Source organism: Silene latifolia, chromosome 1 (genome assembly GCF_048544455.1).
Source record: "Silene latifolia isolate original U9 population chromosome 1, ASM4854445v1, whole genome shotgun sequence".
Taxonomy (NCBI): Eukaryota; Viridiplantae; Streptophyta; class Magnoliopsida; order Caryophyllales; family Caryophyllaceae; genus Silene; species Silene latifolia.
In genome coordinates this window covers 48,649,461-48,671,333 of record NC_133526.1, presented here as the reverse complement: position 1 = coordinate 48,671,333, position 21,873 = coordinate 48,649,461, and the positions used below count along the sequence as shown (strand labels likewise).

The window sequence follows — 21,873 nt, the reverse complement described above, 5'->3', positions numbered from 1 at the left end:
AGTTCGAGCCTCCCAAAAAATCGACGGAATCGATGCATCTACGCGTCAAATTAGTGAAGTTCTGTCTAGTCTCGCCAATGATGCGGGTGGCAGGGGTGGTAACCCCCGTGTTGAGCCGCGTCTAGAGTCCGTCAAAGCCGAGACACCAACGAAATCAGTTGCAGTTTCATGGCCAAAGATTATGGAGGATGTGGGAGGTGATACAGTCGTTTCTAAGCCGTTGTCACCTGATAGCCCAGGGTTAGAGGATCAAGTTGTGTGCACCCCCGCCCCAACTGTCAGAGAACTGTTGTTGGAGGCGTGTTACACCGAGCAGGAAATTGACGAAACTCTTGGACCGTCAAAGGACGATGAGGCTCGTCTCTGGAAAGGTGATGTGGGGCATGAGCACGTTCATGAGGACGGCTTGAATGAAAATGCTGAAAATGGTGGAAGATTGTCAGACACTGACCATGAAGGAGCAGCAGACATTGTAGGCCAAGCTGACGGATGGTCAGAGAATGCTGAATCTCGCCCCGTTGTAGGTGATGAGGTGCATGAGCAAGTTCATGGGGAGGGATTGCAAGAAAATGTTGAAAGAATGTCAGACAATCAACCGTCAGAAAAGGCGATGGAAAAATCTACGGTCCCAGAATTGGGTTTGGACACACAAGAATTGATGGAGTGTCTGTTTTCTCTGCCTTGAAATGAAGGAAGCGCATGTGGACTTCCAGCGTACGGGAGTGGTCCTGGTGGCGAGGTAATTTTTTTAATTTGCGATAAATACTTTTTATACAATGTTTTTTTTTTTTTTTTGTTTATTGGTAGTGTATAACTCTATGTTGATATAGTATAACCTTGTTGAAACTTATGTTGAGGCCTTTGTAACTGTAGTATAACTGTAACGGCCGGTTGGTACAACTCTTAACCAGTATACGACCACAGTTATACAGTATATGACTAGAGTTATACAATAGATGCTTTAGAGTTATACATTAGTTAGCTGGAGGTATATCTAGAGTTATACAGTAGAGTTATACATTATAGTGTATATGCTTACAGTGATACATTATATGGCCAGAGTTATACATTTTATGCTTACAGTTATACATTTTATGGCCAGAGTTATACGTTTGGCGTTTAATTTTTTTATTTTTCATTCAGGCCACTTTGAAAAAGGATGTAATTGAGAATGTTGGACAACATTCTAACAATGGGGGAGTAAACGTAGATGTTGTCGAGGGTGCGGAGATCACCCGGGGGAATCCTTCAACTGAATGTCTTGGAAATGAAATCCCCCGACTTTCATGAGCACGGCAGAGGTGAATGAGGCATTTGCCGGGGTTGAGGAGCGAATGATCGGTCTTTGCCAAAGAAGGTTTGGTAGTTGAAATCGCTGGTGCTAGGGTTGAGCCGGTTGCACCACATCCACCCCCTATTTATGTGCCGCGATGTGACATGATCCACCATCCCTTCTTCCGCATTGGTGACCCCCTTCCGTGTATGGACATTGTACCGAGAACCTAGGTTGTTCTCGGGATTGCGGGGGCACCGAACCCGACCAAAGCACGTATGCTCACAAAGTGGTTGCGTTTAACAAGGAACGTTTCGGGACGGTGTTCAGGGTGAGGAAGGATGTAATGGATTATGTATTTGATGAATTCCACGACCATAATAAATCGTAAGTAAAAGATAAGTTTGACCTATATTTCAATACGACAGACAAACAGGCCATGAATGCATTCCCTTGCTGCGTGTCTCAATTTTGCTAATCCTTTGTAGGGAACAATTGGTCACATATCCCACACCAAACTGCATAACGCGTATTGATCTCCAGACGTTGATGCCCGGGGCTCAGATTCTGGGAAATGTCATCGACTGCTGGTCCGTGCTACTCAATCAGCTTACGCACGCGAACACCGCAGCTGTTTCAAGTTCGCGCTGTTTCTTTGGCCTAAGTCACTCTGTAAGTGTGCTCGAACTCCGCAAGTTATTTTGTGACAACCTGTACGTACCTTGTGATACTATTACCAACCCCCGTCTATCATTTTTATAGGCCCTAGCAATTGAAATTTGGCAAGGCAGGAAGAAAAACTTGGTTGTTGATCATTCTGAAGGCTTTTGTTACGCGTGGGACATGTGGCAAGAGTCGTGTCCTAGTCCATTCCAACTGGACTCCGATATGGTGAGCTCAGATATCAATATAGAGACATTTACATACTGGAATTATTCATTATTTTCGTAGAGTTTAACAGTATATGCTTAGAGTTGTACAATATATGCTTTAGAGTTAGGCATGGAGTTTTACCTAGAGTAATACCTGGAGTTATACACTACACTGTATATGCTTACAGTTGTACAGTTTATGGCTAGAGTTATACATCCTATGCCAAGAGTTATACAGTATATAACTTTAGCTTTCAGAATTACTAGAGTTATACGTTCTTGGGCTGAAGTTATACATTATTTGTCTAGAGTTATACAGTATATGCTTAGAGTTTTGATGAGTGGCTAATTTCACTCCATAACTCTAGGCATATAATGTAAAACTTTAACCATAGGATGTATAACTCACTGCACATAAAGCACAACTGTAAGCATATACAGTATAATGTATAACTGCAGGCATCTGCTTAGTGTACATAATGTACAACTGCAAGAATATACTGTATAACTCTGGAAATTGAATGTACAACTCTACACATATAATGTATAACTCTGGGGCACAGACTGTATAACTCCAACTACGCACAATATGTATGCCTCTAATCTGCTATTTATGTTTCAAAACCCTTAGATTTTTGGTGCATGTTTGTAGGTATTCGTCCCGGTTAGCAGTGGTGATAAAGATCATTACTCTTGCATTTGCATAAATTTCCTCTCCGAGCAGATCGAGTACCTTGATAATCGTTCTTACGAGGACGATCTTCTGACATTACCATACGGAGGGATTGCGCGTATTACTGTAAGACTTATAAAACTGGTGACTAGATTAATTATCAGCTCCATTTGTTTTGTTAATACGTCTTCCCCTTTTAAACGCCTTGCCTAACTTCCGCCAGGCTGATGCAATGGGAAGGTATATGGCCTACAAAGGGCTCGACAAAGGCAAAAAAGTTGAAGGGTTCCCTTTTGTCAACATTAAATTCAACTGGCAGGGAGCAGGACATACTGCCAATGACTGTGGTCTGTACGTCATGATTCATATGTTGCTGTACCGTGGAGAGCCATTCGATTGTACCCTAGGGACTGAGGAAAGCAATGACCGCATGCGAGCGGAAATTGCTGCATCCCTTGTCCTCAGTGACATTAACTTGGACAGGGAAGAAGTGTTATCCAGGGTATCAGCTTTTAAGGAGCTTAAAGACCGTGAATTGGAGGAGGTGCGTGATAAACAGAGGACAGCCGGCAACACAAGTGGAAGGAAGAGAGGTGTTGGAAACGCCGGTGAGAACAGTTCTGCTAAACGACCTTGCTCTAAGGTCAGTTCAACCTTCCAGACTCCACCTTCCAAAGTAGCCCTGGGCCGGACGCCCTCCAGTCGGGCCCTCTCAGCTGTTAATAGCCGCTCCGGGGTAAGGCGACGGCCTTGGTTGCACCAAATATGTCGGCGAACTAGACGCCGACCTTACCGTGGTCGCCAAGATGATGAAGTTGAACAAGGCATTAACTAGGGACATCCCGGTGTATCGCAAACAAGTGGCTGACTACGTTCTTCTTGATGACTACAAATTTCCAAATGAGTAAGCTGTCTAAAATCCTATTTTTTTATCATATTAAGTTTTATTAATATAGTCACATTTCCATACTGGGAATTCTACCGTATTTTGAGTAGAGTTTTGCAGTATATGGTCAGAGTTGTACAATATATACTTTGGAGTTATACAGTAGAGGCCTGGAGTTATACCTAGAGTGATACATGGAGTTATATGTTTCATCACTGGAGTTATAAATATCGTTAATGGGGTTACACATTCCTAAAAAGCTGATTATACGTTTCACCGGTGAAGTTATGCGGTCATTTTAATAGCGATTACCTTCCCATTTAGTATACGTTATAGCCTCGATTAACTCCTTCATCGAACTACAGTGAACCACTTGTGAGTTATGGACGGCACGGAACAATTAATAGGTTGCAAATGTTGTCTATGCTCCCTGAGACGCCAATGGATGAAACAGTGATTGAGTGTTGGTCCTTGTTGCTTAATCGATTGGAGGCAGAGGATTGCGGGCTTTTTCGTTCGTCTTTCTTCGGTATCCGTCATATGGTATTGTCTTAATCAATCCCTTTAATATGTTATAAGAGTTGCACATACCCTCTTTAAAACTCACAGTGGAAATTAAGTCTAAAGTTATACATTCCTGCCCTGGAGTTAAACATTTTGTTTTGAGGAGTTATTAACAACCAGTATAAACTCAGGCATTCTTCATTATGCTATAAGAGGTACTGTGCAACTCCAATGCACAACCCCTATAACTCCACTGGTATCCTCACACATATACTGCTACTTGAACAGGAAATAATCTTGAACCTTGTGCGAGACCCTGTCCGGCAAACACCGGACACGACGGGTTGTACAATACGTGGGGACGTATTCGAACCGATTGTGTGGGATGATTTCAGCTTCAAGGCTGATTTAATCTTCGTGCCCATTAAGATTGAAGCCCATTATGCATGTGTGTGTATCAACTTTAATTCTAGGACGATTGATCTTCTGGACTGTAAGTACTATTCAAGTCCGCGGCAATCGGAGATATGCAAAGCTGGTCACATTGTTGTAAGTGGAATTAAATTGTAATTATGTTCAACATCTAAAAAGTGGGGTCACCGCTTTTACAATCTCACTTTTTGACGTTCTTGCCTGCGCAGGGGCGAGCCTCATGAGCGACTACGTGGAGTCGAGGGTCAAAGAGAAGAACGGAGGGAAAGACATACCGGCGTTCGTTCGTCGAGATCCGTTTGCCTGGCATCATCAAACTATAAATGACACCGAGTCTGGCTTGTTCGCCATGATGCACATGTTAATGTACGAGGGGGAAAGGTTTGATCACGTTGATCTCGAGAGGAAGGTGAACCGTCGCTATTTGGTGATCCAGTTGGCAGCGACGCTTCTCCTAGCTGACATGAACGTCATCAGGGAAGCAGTTCTGGACAAGGTCAATGTTTTCATCGACGGTAAATTACAGATAGCCAAGCAATTAGAAGCCAGACGGAAAGCAGCGCGGAGAGGACCAAAAAAACCTGCTAAAAGATAGAATTTATTTCCTTTTGATTATGTATCCTCTTTTTTTGCAACTCTAGTATGTTGTCATGAAACTCCTTGACAACTTAGACAACTTTTTGTCATAGATTGTTACTATATCATCTTGGTCAGTGATAATTAAAATCCAAGTTTCGCAAATAATTATTAGAGTTATACACTCTGTGAAGTAAAGTTATATAAATTATGTACAGGACTTATACATCACATGACTGCAGTTTTGAAAAAAAGGCAAAATTTATCAGACAGCTAAGAGTTATAGAAAAAACATCATGATTATACAAACTGTGTACCAGAGTTATACAACATATGACTGATTGCAGTTATGTAAAAGGCAATTGTTATTAGACAGTTATGAGTTTTACAAAAAATAACAACAGTTATACAAAATGTGAACAAGAGTTATACACTCTGTGAAGTACATTTATCCATATATGGGTAAAAGAGTTATACAACATTAGCTTGAAACTTCACAGACCATATTACTGAAGTTATACAAACTGGAAGGTGCAACCCCCCTTCAAAATAGACAAAAGCTAGCTATTAACGACCCCTTCCGTCTCACCAGATTTTTTACCTTTTAAAGTAAAAAAGATTGTAAATAATTTGTTGAGACGGGGTATTTTTCTACCGCCTACTACTACAAAGCATGTTAAGTTTCTCTATTCTTCTTCTTCGTCGTCTTCGTCTTCTTCTTCTTCTTCTTCTTCTTTCTCTTCTTCTTCTTCCTCTTCTTCTTCTTCTTCTCCGCTTGAGATCTTTGGTGAAGACGGTGGATGCTCGAGAGAATGGGTTAGGGCGATTCCGTTTATCGTGGTGTGCCATTTGTTTACGATTATTACACATGCGCTTTGGCTTAGAAGCCAAGGCAATGGCTTTAGCCTTAGGCGACACCATTCTTTTACATTTGCCTTTGTTTTTCGATTGTTTTGGTGGAAGTATTGTTACCTCGTCATCCTTTGGGGGGCAACCAAGGATTCGCTCAAATTCCTGCTGCTTTGTTAAATCCTTCTTGTACGGTAAAAGTTTCTCCTTGAACTCTCTAATTAACGAGCTTAAGTTCACAACTTCAGTCTCACTCGTGCCACGAAGTAAACCAATGGTTGCATGAACTTCTGACCACAACTTCACCATCGCAACTTCTTTTGCATCAGCGCTACTATTTGTTTCCATTTGTTCACCATCACATTCTGATAATCTGAATTGCAATGCATCCTTTCTCCATCTTGTAGAAACGTAATCAACCGGAATTGTCTTCATGCCGTTAGCCGACAAAATCCATACTATATGTCGGCACAGAAATCCCATCCTTTCAAACATCATACAGCTGCACTGTGTAGTCTGTGTCCCTGTAATCCAATTAAATCATGCCGTCAGTAGTCTTATACATATAATAATAACAGTTAAACATTATCACGTAGAGTTATACATATGGCTACAAGAGTTATGCAGTCTGAAAGCTACAGTTATTCAAACCCTAATCAGAGTTATACTACAAATAGCTGCAGTTCAGTAAAAAATTGAATTTCTAATGTTATTCTGGAAGTAGAGTTATACATTCTGAAAGCTAAAGTTATTCAATATATAACCAGAGTCATACTGCAAATGACAACAGTTCAGTGAAAAATTGAATTACTCCTAATGGCAACAACAGTTAAACATATGGCAACAAGAGTTATACATTATGGAAGTAGAGTTATGCATATTATCAGAAAAATTATACATTCAGAAAACTTTTAGTTCACTGAACTATTGTATAACTTCTATCCTCAGACAATGTAACTTTGGCGCAATATCTACCAACTTTAGTCAACTACCACATAAAGTTGATGCCAAAATGTTGTTACCTGGGTTGTACTCTACGTTGAAACTTTTCTGTCTGATTGAATCCTTTACGGCAGTCACTTCAACCCCATCTACTTCAGCATAGCCCCCGGTCTTACATGTATCGATTGAGCAAATGACCTCTAGTTGGAATTCCTTGAAAACCGCACGGGTATAAACATTTGCCGCATCTTCCTCCATGGGTAAATGCGTGCCGGTGCGGTGTTGAGTGTCGGTTTTCATGGTCAAGTCTCTTCGCGTATGTCGCCGATGGTCCATAGCGCTTTCAAAACGCATCCAAAACTCCACTAACGTACCGACTTCGCTCGAACTTCTTAAAAAAACTATTATCGCTCTCGATCTCGGGTTGTTCTCATTACACCACCCATGTTCAAGTCCCCGCAATGTGCCATCACCCATTGTCTCCTTTTATCGAACGCTCTCGTAAACCACTCATTGTTCACAAGACCATGCGCGTCCATTATTTCTGCCCACCTAGCGTCAAAGTCGTCGCTTCTATGTTGTCGTCCCCCATATAATGTTGTTCAATTTCTGAACGAACTCCTTATAATCCTCCCTTGTCACCCCGACCTTTGATGGCACCTTGTTCATTATATGCCACATGCAAAATCGGTGGCGTGCAGTCTTGAAGGCAAGGGGTACGGCCTTAATAATGCCCGGATCCCGATCGTGATAATGTACTTGGGTTCCTTTCCTCCCATAGCATTCAAAAACCTGTTGAAAACCCACTGGAAGTATTCATGGTCTTCATGGGCAATCAACGCCCCACAGAATGTTACTGATCGCTTATGGTGATCTATGCCAGTGAATGGCGTGAAAATCATATCGTATTTGTTTGTTGAGTATGTTGGGTCGTACGACACTGCATCTCCAAATACGGAGTAGTTCCTCCTAGCGGTTTTGTCAGCCCATATTGCGCACCGAAGGCTGTTATCCTTGTCAACTTCATAATCAAAATAAAACCCCTGCCTATTCTGTGCCATATTCTTGAACCGGTCAATGAACAATTGACCGTCCCGTTTATGGATGAAGCACTTCACATCTCTGTGGAAGTTCTTAAAATCAGTTAAGGATGCACCAATGTTCTCGAACCCGTTTACGAACTCCTTACACATGTTGTACGTCCTAGTTGCTCCTATCCTCAACTGCAGGGGACAACAAATCCTTATCAGTGCTTATTAATAACCAAGATTTCCTCAACTATAACCCTTTCAGCTATTCTTATAACTCCATCAAACATATGCATAACTCCGTTGATTTATTGTTCACCTACTTATTATTTTTAACTCTTAGGTTACATAACTCTATCATCTCGGTGAATAACTTTAGAAGTTTGCCATTCAATTAGTGGATGTTTGTTTAATAGTAAACTAACCCTTGAGTTGTACATTATCAAGTACTTGTGAAAATCTTCTATGTTCCGCGACATCTTTTGAAACTGACGATCCTCACTCGATACAAGCTCGTGATTATGCCCCATGTGGAATCGGTCAATTACTAGTACTCCATTCTTCATAAATAGCCTGACATGTGCTTTACACCCTACCCTCTTGACTGTATATTTCTTCCGGTTTGCAGTTCTTTTTCCCCATTGCATTTCTTCTTCCCTAACCCCGGTCTCTTTTTTTTTAATTACTGCCTCTCCTTTTGGGACATATGTGAATCCCTCTCTGCTGCAAACCAGCAACTTTGTCTTTACTTCACCGTCGCGCCATTTTTTCGTCGAGTACTTCCGTACATCAAACCCGGACGCCAATGCATAAACTTTATAGAATGTCACTGCCTCGTCGATTTCAAAAAATTGTTGCCCTACACAAGGTGTAAACTCCGCTGCCAAATGCTTACAATACTCAGCTTCCGCTGCCTTACGACCACCTGAACAGAATCAAACATCCATGAAATGATTAAGAAATACATAACTCTACGCATATACTGTATAACTCTATGCACAGACTGTATAACTGTGGTCAGAGAGTGTATAACTTTGGGTATATAATGTATAACTCTTACCATTCAATGTATAACTCTAGACAAACTCTGTATAACCCTAGTCATTCAATGTAAAACTCTAGTCATACAATGTACAACTCTAGTCAAACTCTGTATAACCCTAGTCATTCAATGTATAACTCTAGTCACAATCTGTATAACTCTAGTCACAATTTGTATAACTCTAGTCACAATGTATAACTCTAGTCACAATCTGTATAACTCTAGACATACAATGTATAACTCTAGTCACAATGTATAACTCTAGTCACAATTTGTATAACTCTAGACATACAATGTATAACTCTAGTCACAATCTGTATAACTCTAGACATACAATGTATAACTATTGGCATTTGATGTATAACTGAACAGAATCAAACATCCATGAAATGATTAAGAAATACATAACTCTACGCATATACTGTATAACTCTATGCACAGACTGTATAACTGTGGTCAGAGAGTGTATAACTTTGGGTATATAATGTATAACTGTTACCATTCAATGTATAACTCTAGACAAACTCTGTATAACCCTAGTCATTCAATGTAAAACTCTAGTCATACAATGTACAACTCTAGTCAAACTCTGTATAACCCTAGTCATTCAATGTATAACTCTAGTTATTTTATGTATAACTCTAGTCACAGTATTTATAATTCTAGTCAAAAGATGTAAAACTCTAGTCACAATTTGTATAACTCTAGACATACAATGTATAACTCTAGTCACAATCTGTGTAACTCTAGACATACAATGTATAACCCTTGGCATCTGATGTATAACTCTAGTCACAGTATTTATAATTGTAGTCAAAAGATGTAAAACTCTAGTCACAATATGTGTAACTCTAGACATACAATGTATAACTCTTGGCATCTGATGTATAACTCTAGTCCTTTTTATGTATAACTCATTCTACACAATGTATAACTCTGTCCATATAATGTATAACTCTAGGTATATAATGCATAACTCTATGCATACCTTACATTCTAAGAGTATACATTTAATTAAAAACACAATATCCGGAATGCGAATGGTTATAAGTTTTGAAGCGGGGATATGGCACAACTTCCTAAATAAAATTCGTATTAATTTAAGCATCAACCACCAAACATATTAATTAAAAAACGACTCAAAGGACACATTACTAATTATAAATTCATTCCACTGCCTCAATAACCAGTCCATTATATCCCTATCTCCACCCTAAACTCAAAAACCTAAATTCTTAAAACCTAATAAACTCCAATCTTCCTTCAAGAATGAATGATACCATTCGTTTAACATGCATTATGACCGAGTACAACAAAAGTTTCATAAGCCGCTTGAGGGAAATCGAGAGGAAGTACAGGGAATTCCTTAAGGATGCTCGGATCGCACTCAAGGACGCCAAAGAAAATGGCTTGTTAGAGCAAAGCAGAATCTGCAATTTGTTAGAAGATATTGCATCATCATGAACGAAACCTCCAAATAGCAAAGGAGGAGAGGATGAATATCATAGAAGAGACTGCATCCCTATATGAACATCTAAGAACTGTTTTTTTAGCAATGCATTAGGTTTATGTATCTATATATCTATTAATTAAGTTCATCTATGTTAAATGTTTTGGTAATTTGTTTTATTTTATTTAATTTTTTTTGGTAATAAACTCAGAAAAACTAAGCGACAAATAATTACAGAAAAAACCATGACGGAGAAAAATACAAGCAAAGAACACAACAGTCCGTATAAGTCTAGAAACAGCATGTATAACTCTATGCTTTTAATGTACAACTCTAGAGACAGCATGTATAACTCTAATCATACAATGTACAACTCTAGAGACAGCATGTATAACTCTAGTCATACAATGTATAACTCTAGTCATACAATGTATAACTCTAGCTATACAATGTATAACTCTAGCTATACAATGTAAAACTCTTATCATACAATGTATAACTCTAGTCATACAATGTATAACTCTAGCTATACAATGTATAACTCTTATCATACAATGTATAACTCTAGTCATACAATGTATAACTCTAGCTATACAATGTATAACTCTTATCATACAATGTCTAACTCTAGTCATACAATGTATAACTCTAATAATACAATGTACAACTCTAGAGACAGCATGTATAACTCTGTGCATTTGATGTATAATCTAGGCACAGTCTGTATAACTGTAGTCATATACGATGTAAAACTCTAGGCACAAAACGTATAACTCTAGTCATACGAAGTATAACTCTAGCTATACAATGTAAAACTCTTAGCATATAATGTAAAACTCTATAAACAGTCTGCATAACTCTAGTCACACGATGTATAACTCTAGCTACATCATGTATAACTCCAGGCATATCATGTACACCCATCTTGACTTAATGAATTTATAACTTCAGCTATAACATTAATAACTATATCAAAATTGGTTCTTTAGTAAGATTTTTACGCAGAATTTAGGTTTTCAATTACCCTGTTACCTGAAGCTGCAGGAAATATTCAAAGAGTTTTACTACAAACGTCTGGAGTTATAATACTGTATTATTGAAGTTATACATATTTGGGTCAGAGTTTTTCAAACACGCACTGGAGTTATAATTCCTACTTGATCAAGCTTTTCAATTTCGATCATTTTTTGCCATCAACAACAAGCTACCAAAATGAAAGAACAATCTTGATGAACACCATGAAAGTACAACAGTTTTAACAATAATAACCTAGACACAAATAAGAAAGTAAACAACTCACCTTCGACGGCAACTTCAATCTGCATATGATCCACTTCACAAACACTGAATGTCATTCCCTGCTTGTTTCTCTGATGAAGAATGCCAATTTTTTTAACGGATGAACAATAACGTACTTTATCTTATAACAATTTTTTTATCTGACGATCACTGATATTTCTCTTATTTATTTGATGATTTATATTGTATTTTACAGGATTTAGGATCGTTTTTCTGGGGATTTTTATGTGTTTTTGCTTGTTGAGAGGTTTTGAATGGTGAAAAGAGGAGGGAAACATGCAAAATGATATAGGAGGGTTTGTTTATTCATAATGTCCGCGGGATTTGATATGGGTGGCAGTACATAAACAGTGGAAGTGGTCCCTCTCTCACACAATCAACATTTTCTTTTTTTTTTTTGCTCTGAAAAACACGCCCTCTCTCCTCATCTCATCCCTTCAATCCCTTCATCCAAGGGCTCTTATAAAGACTTAGGGCCTTATAAGGTATGAAGACCTTATAAGAACCCTTCTCTATATATATATATATATATATATGTATGTATATATATATATATATATATATATATATATATATATATTAGGTTAGTCGTAATTGTACTCGGGTCAGTTTTAGTTATGAGACGAAACTAACGTTAAGCTATACAACTTAAATCCCGAGTACTTCACTTTGAAGTAACGTTTATAAGCGTATTATTAAGTGTTTCTAACCACGACTTATCTTACCTCATCTATATTCCTTCCATAATTCATATCTAACTTTCAACATCTAAAATATTTTCGACATATTCTTAAGCATACTTAAAAATTCGGGGTGTTACACAGTCGGTCCAGGGACAGGCCGCGGATGCCTCGACTGAGAGTTAGGAGTATTTCAAAAAATTTCAAAATTTGGTCAGAAAACTCCCAGCCGGTGGAGGGACCGGCCGCCGGTGCCCTGGCTGGGAGTACACCTCATCCTCCTTTTCCTTCAAATGTTCTCCCAGCCGGTGGACCGGCTGCCAGCCTACCGGCACTGAGATGCCCCACCTTGCTTTTTCTCCTTTTCTCCTCAAGGGGGTGTTCCCAGCCGGTGGACCGGCTGCCGGCCTACCGGCTCACACCCCCATCCACATCATTTTCCTCCTTTTTTCTTAAATCTGCTTTCCCAGCCGGTGGACCGGCTGTCGGCCTGGCGGCTGGGAGACCCTTCACAATAATTCCTCAATTTTTTCTTTAAATTGGGCAGGAACTTCCCAGCATGTGCATGTACCAGCGGCCGGTGGGCAAGCTGGGAGTGCACTTGCACTAAATTCCCTTCTTTTTAACAATACAAAGTCAAAAACTTCCCAGTCTGTGCAAGTGTAGGCCGCCTGCCCACAGGCTGGGAGTACATTACCTCGTGTGTTCTTCATTTTCCTTCAATATAAAAACCTCTTCTCCAATTGGCCTTAAATTGCGTGTTTTCCTCTTTCCTAGCCGACTCATCAAGTCGGGATTTGGCCAGTTGAAGGTTATGCTCTTGTTCTCCATTGAACCCCGGTCTTCTTCCAAATGACATCTCGTCATCAATCCAAATTGCCAAGTATGATCGTTTCAAATTTCCTACTTTCTACCTAAATGCATGCTATGTACAAATGGTGGTTCTTGTGGGACTCCACCAAACCATTTCTTGTTCATGAATGAAATTACTCATTCCCGCTTCATCCAAGTCATAGTTTAGCTCTTTTAGACCCCAACTTGATCGGTGTTCCAACTCAAGAGGTAGATGACAAGACTTGCCAAAGACCAAGCGATATGGAGTAGTGCCTATCGGGGTCTTGTAGGCGGTCCTTAAAGCCCATAACACATCATTGAGTTTGGTACTACAATCTTTTCTAGACCTATTCACCACGCGCTCTAGAATATCCTTGATTTACCGATTTGACACCTATACTTGCCCATTGGTTTGGGGGTGGTAGGCAAGATCCACTTTATGTCGGACGCTGTATTTCTTGAGTAAAGCATATAAATGGTGCGGTTGATGAAGTGTGACCCACCATCGCTTATGACGGCCCGAGGTACTCCAAAGTGTGGGAATATGTACTCCTTGAAAATTTTGGAAACCACTCGTTAATCGTTAGTAGGTGCGGCGATTGCTTCTATCCACTTAGACATGTATTCCACCGCAACCAAAATATATTGGTTGCCAAATAATGACGAAAATGGACCCATAAAGTCCACACCACATATATCGAAGAGTTAAACTTCCAAGATGTTGTTCAAAGGCATCTCATCTCGCCTCCCAATGTTACCTCTTCTTTGGCAAGAATCACATGAGTGAACCAAATCATAAACATCCTTAAATAGGGAGGGCCAATAAAATACACAATGAAGAACCCGAGTCATGCGTGTATTTTATATAAGGTTTTTACCTCATTTTTACACGCATTTCTATATTATTTAAGTGGCTTCTAGCTACAAATACCCCTGAATAATTTTCTTTGGTTTGCCTTGTGTAAATTGCAGGTACGGACCAGAAAGAAGCAAAACCGAGCCTAAACTTGTCTCATTTGCATGCATTTTGGAGAATAAGGAATCGGAGCTTGGAATCCATCACCTAAAGACGCGTGAGCTGACCTCAGAAGGTGCCAAAGAGTCCTATGTGCCAATATAGCTCGATCGACCAACTATTTGGTTGATCGAATGCTTTATCCAACGAAGAATCATTCGACCGAGTTGTTCTGTTGCTCGATCGAAAGGGTTGATTCAAGGAGTACTCGATCGAACGAGATTTATGTTCGATCGAGAGGAATTTCAGGATTTGTCCTCAATCGAGTGGTTTCATTTCACTCGATCGAGAGACTTTGCTATATATGCGTGTTTTTGCCTTAATTCGAGATGGGCTTTGTAATTAGGATATAAGTTAGGTTAAGAACTACATGGAGAGTCTCTTCTTCATCATCTCTTAGACGACAATACCTCTTTTTCTACTGACTCTCTCATGTGGGGTAATATCCGTATAAGACCCTTTAAATTTAGGACTATAACGTAAATTTAACATGTGAAACATGGTCATAAACGAAAAACAATGAAAAACGATAAAGCACAAGAATTAACCTTCGGTCCTAGTGCAATTCGGCAATGAGAGATCAAAGCAGACCTCCTCCTAATTGTTGCACCCAAGCACGTCTGAGAATATGCCCTTGTGCTAGAAATGTGTTCTCTAATTGCCTTGCAATATTGAGAGAACTTGATGTGAGTTTTTACCAGATGTGAGATCTAGGTTTCAGAGAGAAATGATCTCCAAAACCCTGATTTTTGTCAAAATGAATTAGGTTTCAAAAGGAGAGAAGGCTCTCCTTTTGTTGCCTCGGTCCGCGGGTCACTAGAGGAGGGAGTGGGCTTTCCACTTTCTCCTCATTTAACTCGTGATCCGACTCATCTCGCTAAAATGTATATGACGCGGTTTTTATTATAAATCGTCATCGGTTATCGGCTATTAAAATATCAACTAATAACACGGGTCAGTTGAAGTATTAATACATGTCCGACAAAGACGATATTGTATAATTTATTCAATATACATTAATTAAATAAAATCGTTTATATTTAATTTACGAATTAACTGCTTAATTCGCCTTAGCCCATTTTATTTAATCCGTATTAAATAAAATATCTCAACATCACGTTTGACTAATTAATAGTCAATAACTCGGACTAACTGGTTAGTCAAAATTGGCATCAACATGACTGTATTTTCATACTGTCACATCTCTCAAATGTATCCTATAGGTGTGACTTTTAGGGACCAGTTGATCACCGCCATCTGTATGACAATAACGTCAAACTTATCTAGCAAGCCAACCGTTATTGATAAACGTGGATCAACTGATAATAATACCAAAAGTATGCCCTTTGATCCTTTTAGAGATTTATAAGTCCTTGCACTAACTGTTAAGGACACCAGCCCCAACATCTCAGACTCTTACTCTAGAACTTTGGCTTGGATCGTGAAATCTGTAATCGGTACCTTTATTCTTCTTCAATTCTTAATCTTAATCTATTGTTGCTTTTTATTTCTTTCTCCCTTTACTTACAATTACTATTATCAATCTTTCATCGCTTTGTTATCATGTTTAATTTCTCTTCTTTATGTATGGTTGTTGTTATTTCAATAATAATGCATAGCTAATCTCCCTTGCTAAGACATAGAGGAACCATGATTTTAAGAAAAGTGTAAATTGAATTATTAGTTTTGATGCTAGTTTAGTCTATGTTGTTAATAGCTACATATAATTATTCTTGTCTAATTGAGTCGACGCAATTAGTTAATAAATCACAGTATACCCTGACCTAGATCGGAAGATTGGAAAGGGTAAGACTCGTAGCGAACATTAGGGCACTTTAGTGAGGGCGGAAGCTAAGCTATTTGTGTTTTTGGGTAAATTGAGACCGGAAGGAGATATTCATTGCCTCATAGATTATACTTGCATTGACCTGAGATAAAGATTGCATGACTAGAGAATCATGGTGAACCGACTGTCTTAGCCATTTTCTCCCTGCTTGTTTAATCTCTACTCTCTTGCTTTCTTTCTTTCCCTTGATTTCATTAGAATAGAACAAACAACTAAAACCCCCAAAACTGTTACCGAGACGGACTTAGTTAAAGCTGACATTTTCCCATCTTCCTGTGGAGATTGACCCTACTTACTGCTAGCTTCTGTTAGTGTATCTAGGTTTTATTTTTGGTACTTGACGACGGTATCAAATTTTGGCGCCGTTCCGGGGAGGTGGCGTAATTTTGTTGCTTTTCTTGAGTTTGTCTCTCATCTCAAGGAATTTATTCCTTGAGAATTGAGATTGATCTCATATTTTTACAAGTTCTTAATTAGTTTTGCAGGTCATCTGTTCTAGAAGAGAACATCGTCGTACCTGCTTTGCTGTAGATTCGATCTGCTAGGATGCCGAATATAGCCAGTCATTCCGAGCCTACGATGGATACCCTTCCTAAAGGTTTCCTGCTACCCACTACTGATTCAGGGACCTTTGGAATCCACCCCTCATATATACAGCTGGTAGAGAGAAATGTCTTCAAGGAGGTACCTGGAGAGGATCCGTGCAAGCATATAGAGCTATTTACAGAGTATTGTTCCACTATTCCTCTAGTTGTTGGGGTGACACAAGACAGAGTTAAGGGAGTCCTTTTCCCTTTCTCCTTGACTGGTGATGCCCGGGTGAAGAGTCTATTGATCCAAAATACTTAAGAGGGGGGGGGGGGGGTGAATTGAGGATTTAAAACTTTTGAAATCTTTTTCGATTGTGCGTATGTAATTGATTACTTAAAGTTTATTGGTTAAACTTTAACTAATCAACTAACGATTGTAAGCAAAGTAAACGAAAGAACGAAACAAGAAGAGACACGCGGATTTTTGAAGTGGTTCACTTTCACAAGTCGAAACCTACGTCCACTATTCTCGATTAATAAATTTAGTACCTTTCTACGGATTACAAATTTACTAACCCAACTCGTACAACTAACTCTAGCTGTAACCCAATGAGTACCGTTAAATACTCGAGTGACTAACTTACGCTAATAAGAAAGCACTAATGATTCTAACAAAGGTTCACGTTAATGAACAAGTAAGAAATCAAATAAGCACTATTATCTTATAACGATAAATGAAGAACAAGTATGCGAGTTTTGTAACACACGACCTTTCAAAACTACAAATCGGTTTTCGTTAAAAACACACGGTTTGCTCTTTAAAATATGAAAACAATTTTTATGCTTAAGGTCTCTATTTTAGATGTTATAAATAGCAAAGTATTTATAGGCAAGGAAGAGGTAGGCTACACGGTTTCTACAAGAACCCTAATAGCCGAAATAATAAGATATAATTACAAATTATATCTTCTTATTATCTCTTTCCTAAAAGCCATAAAAGATAATAAAGAATATTCTAAAAGATAGAATATAATCTTTCCAAATATTATCTTTACTATAAATTCTAAGATTATGATAAGATTTCCTAAAACAAGAATATCTTTTACCATAAACAAATATATTAAGTAAGATATAAGATATGTAAAGATATTATTATAGAACAAAATCTTTACCTAATATCTCTTAGGTAACACGCATAACACGGCTCATAAGCTCGTGAATCATGCAAACCCTAATCTTAATATATAATTAGAATTTAGGTTTTAGGAGGGACAATATGGAAACCCTAATTGACAGTAAAGTCCAACTCATAAGTTGATCCAATAACCATCAATTAACGTCAACCATAAAACCGGATTCCTCACTAAACCGGGCTTTATAAGATAAATACTTTCATTAGAACATTTAAAATAAACGTTAATCAATTATAAATCAATTTTCGAAACATTTATAAGTCGTGTATGAAAACTCAGCATTTCAATGTTATAGTAGAAGAGCTATAACATTGAGCTCTTTTACTAGTAATGTTATAGCTGCAAAGCTATAACTTTACTAATTAAGAAACTCGTTCTTTGATTACCATTACGAGACAATCACCTATACTATTCTTATCTTCAAGGAGATCTTCGAGTATAGGCTACATCATCATCCAAGCTTGATTATTCTTTAAACAAACTTTGTCTTCACATAATACTTGAATGAATCTTTGAATTGTTTGATCTTGAACAAAGGCTTGAACTTCTCATGTAACTGTCACAATCCTCTTTGTTGCTCGTAATAAGTTAATGCTAAAACACTTAACAAATAATTACACGCAACAAGTATATAAAATGTAAAACGCCTTGACATCATCAAAACATAAACATATAAGCTATATGGTCCAACAAATTCCCCCTTTTTGATGATGGCAAGTCTCCTAAAATTGTGACTAATTAAAAAGTTCCCCCTAAATATAATACCGTTATCTTGATAATAAAGACTAACGCAAGATCAAGACAATTATTCAAAAACCGAAACTTAAGGACTTTAAGAGACAATCGGTCTTGACAAGGAGCAAGCTTAGGTAGATGCTTACTATAAACGTTCTTTTCCCCCTCTTGACATCATCGAAAAGTTAAGAACAAATCAAAAATGACTAGAATAATATAAGACGAGACAAGAGATAAAAACGCCATAAGAAATAAAAGTAACATGCAAGACTATAAGCATCAAAAGATAATTAGCATACAAACTAAGAATTAAACATGTTTAAAGCCAAAGTGGGCCGAATGAACACATGTCTAATAGAACACTTGGGCCATAACCTCAAGTGCAATGCCAAAATGGGCCGAATAAGAGTTTAATTAACACACCATTAGATGAAATAAAAAGAAAAGCTAATTAAGGTAAAGGCTAATGAGGGTAGGACGAAAGGAAATCAGATGTTGCGGGTCTTATACGGGTTCACGTAGTCGGGTCTAGTACGGTGCTCCAAAGCATCCAGACGGTCGAAGGAGCTCCTAACCAACTGTGAAAGAGTACCAATGCTCCTCTCAAAATTAAGCACCTTCAAAGAAAGAGCCTTTGTAGCTTCCAACGTGAGAGCTTGATCACCGACCATCGCTTTCCCGTGCATCACCAAAGAACCACCCTGACTCGTAAGGAAGGTGAGACGATCACCGTGTGGGAACACTTCCCCACGAATAGCCTTCAACTCCCTCTCAAAACCCCCTAACCTCTTGTCTACGTCCTCCATCCACGAGTACACCAGACTAGCATCTAAACCCGAGTCTAAAGACCGAGATGGTCCAACTCGTGACAAAGCCGTAGCCAAACTAGCCGAATGCGCCTCGAATTTCTCCATTAAACCATTCATGAACCCCTCCAACTTCGACTCCATAGCTCCTAAACCCGAATCCACCGGGGCTTTCTCAACATCCTTTGCAAGTTGCAATTCGGGTCCATCAACAACAAGACCCATTAGCTTGATTAACTTGTCACACATACAATCTCTAGCACTAACACCGTAACTGTCAGGCCCGATCACTTGTTTAATTTCCAACATACGAGATATCCACATACCATACGGCAAATCGATCGTGGTACTCAACTTATCCTTAGTAACCGTAAGACTAGTCTGAATGATACGGTGTAAGACAACACTACCCAAATTCACCTTCTGACCTTCCAACCAAGAATAAACCATTATCGCCTCATAACTCGACACCTTATCACGGCCCCCTCTTCTCGGCACCACTGTGTTCCACAAAAAATTTAAGAGGAACTTGATCTTAGCCGAGAGAGGTCGAACCACGATATTGACACCCTCCGTCATATCCTCAAAATACTTCTTCACTAACAACTCCTTTTCACTTCCAACATTAGACCATTCAAGACTCGGATTTAATTCAATCCCTTCATTAGGAACCGAAAAAGCAGAGCAGAAATCCGAAACAGAGACGGTAACATCGACACCATTAACAACCGCATGCAACACTCCTTTCTTAATTGAGACACTAGCAAAGAATTGTACCACCTCAACCGGGTATATAGGACCCGAAAACTGACTTATGTGACTCCACCCTTGAAAATCAAGAAAGTTAATAAAGAAAGCAAGAGCGGGTAGACTAACCAACCAAGATTTCGGATAGTACCGACCACCATGAATGGAATACCTCAAAACTCTATTAACCAAGATGCTTTCATCATGAGTAAGCCGAACACGATTCAACCCTTCTTTTGTCGCGGCTTTCGAAGCATCCCTAAGCAGAGTACGAGCCACACCATTCCGAACTATCACCTCGGGTTCCTCCACAATAGCTTCACAATCATCAACAACAACTTTATTCTTGTTGGGAAATGTGTCCTCAACAATAGTGCGATCACATGATTTAAATATCATAATTAAATCTCAAATTAAGAATACGTGAGGGATGATTCTTTATACAGTCGACTGACCGTCATTAATCGGTAATGATTGGCTAACTAGAGTTTGACATTACTGTCGTGTGACGGTGGTGGTCAGTTGATCCCTTTAGGTCACACCTATAGGATGAGGCCCAAATAGATATTTAATTAATTGTATGCGATACAGATTAATTAATTCCTTAATTATGGGAGTGCAATTTTGCGTCTTATTTTAATGTGATTAAATAAAGATTAAATTTAGTTATTAAGCGTTAAATTACTAAATTAGTTGAGGTATTAATATAAGTTTTGAGGTAGAGGTAATTAGTTATTTAAAGTTACAAGAAGTTGTAATTTTAACTAACTAGTAATTATGGGACCCATTATATGATGATATAATGGTAGTATACTACTCAAAAAGTGGAGTGTATATTATATTATTAATTGGAATATTTAAGTGTTAAATGATTACATTAATAATTAATTATGTAAGATAGTCAACATATGACTTATAAACATTTGTGGGACAAATGACAAAAGGCAAAAATGGACCATATCAAGTCCAATATTTCGGTCACTTTAAGAGCACAAGAGATGCTCATTTGTCTTTTGTAAGTGTTGGTTATTGTGTGATAGTGACATATCACACAAGGCTTTTCATACTACTTCTTACACCATTGCTCCCTACACTCTATATAGACTAAACAAGAGAATAAAACAAAAGCAATAGATTCCCCACAAGCAAAGGAGGCCACCGGTTTTGGCCTTATAAAGATGAGCATTTGTTGCTCATTTTTTGTTGTTGGTTGTTGGCTTGTTTTACTCTCTAATTTTCCTCACATGCAAAGCATCAAAACTCTCTAAAAATACTAATACACTCATCATATATTACTAGAGGTAGAAATACAAGAATATTAGTATTATTAAGGTAATATTTCTACTACATATCTAGTTAATATTAGTAGGAATTTTTGGGATTAATCTTGGGTGCAATTTATTGGAGTGGCTTCTATACTTGGAGTCTTAGGAGGATCATCCATCATTATAAGCTCAAGAACAAGTGAAGGAAGGTGACCTTACTTGTGCCCATAATTTCGAACCATTTGACAATGTAAGGAACATTGTTTTTCTTATAAATCTTTCATTTTGTTATGCATGCACTAGATCTAAAGAACAAATAATTAACAAGTTAATTAGTTCACTATTAGAGGAGTCTAATAATAGGTATATGAACCTAACAAGTGGTATCAGAGTATA

At 38.5% G+C, this 21,873-nt stretch overlaps 1 protein-coding gene across 1 annotated transcript in view; it reads right to left on the bottom strand.

The window, feature by feature from the left end:
* Nucleotides 1–7,643: 7,643 nt before the first annotated feature.
* LOC141646136 (protein FAR1-RELATED SEQUENCE 5-like) overlaps nucleotides 7,644–21,873 on the bottom strand; it is a 53,586-nt gene continuing 39,356 nt past the window's right edge. The window contains exons 3-4 of the mRNA XM_074454168.1: nucleotides 8,461–8,960; nucleotides 7,644–8,230 (exon numbers count right to left, since the gene is read on the bottom strand). Of these exons, the coding sequence (XP_074310269.1) occupies nucleotides 7,676–8,230; nucleotides 8,461–8,960 (1,055 nt within the window). The 3' untranslated portion in view covers nucleotides 7,644–7,675. The remainder of the gene's footprint in view (nucleotides 8,231–8,460; nucleotides 8,961–21,873) is intronic.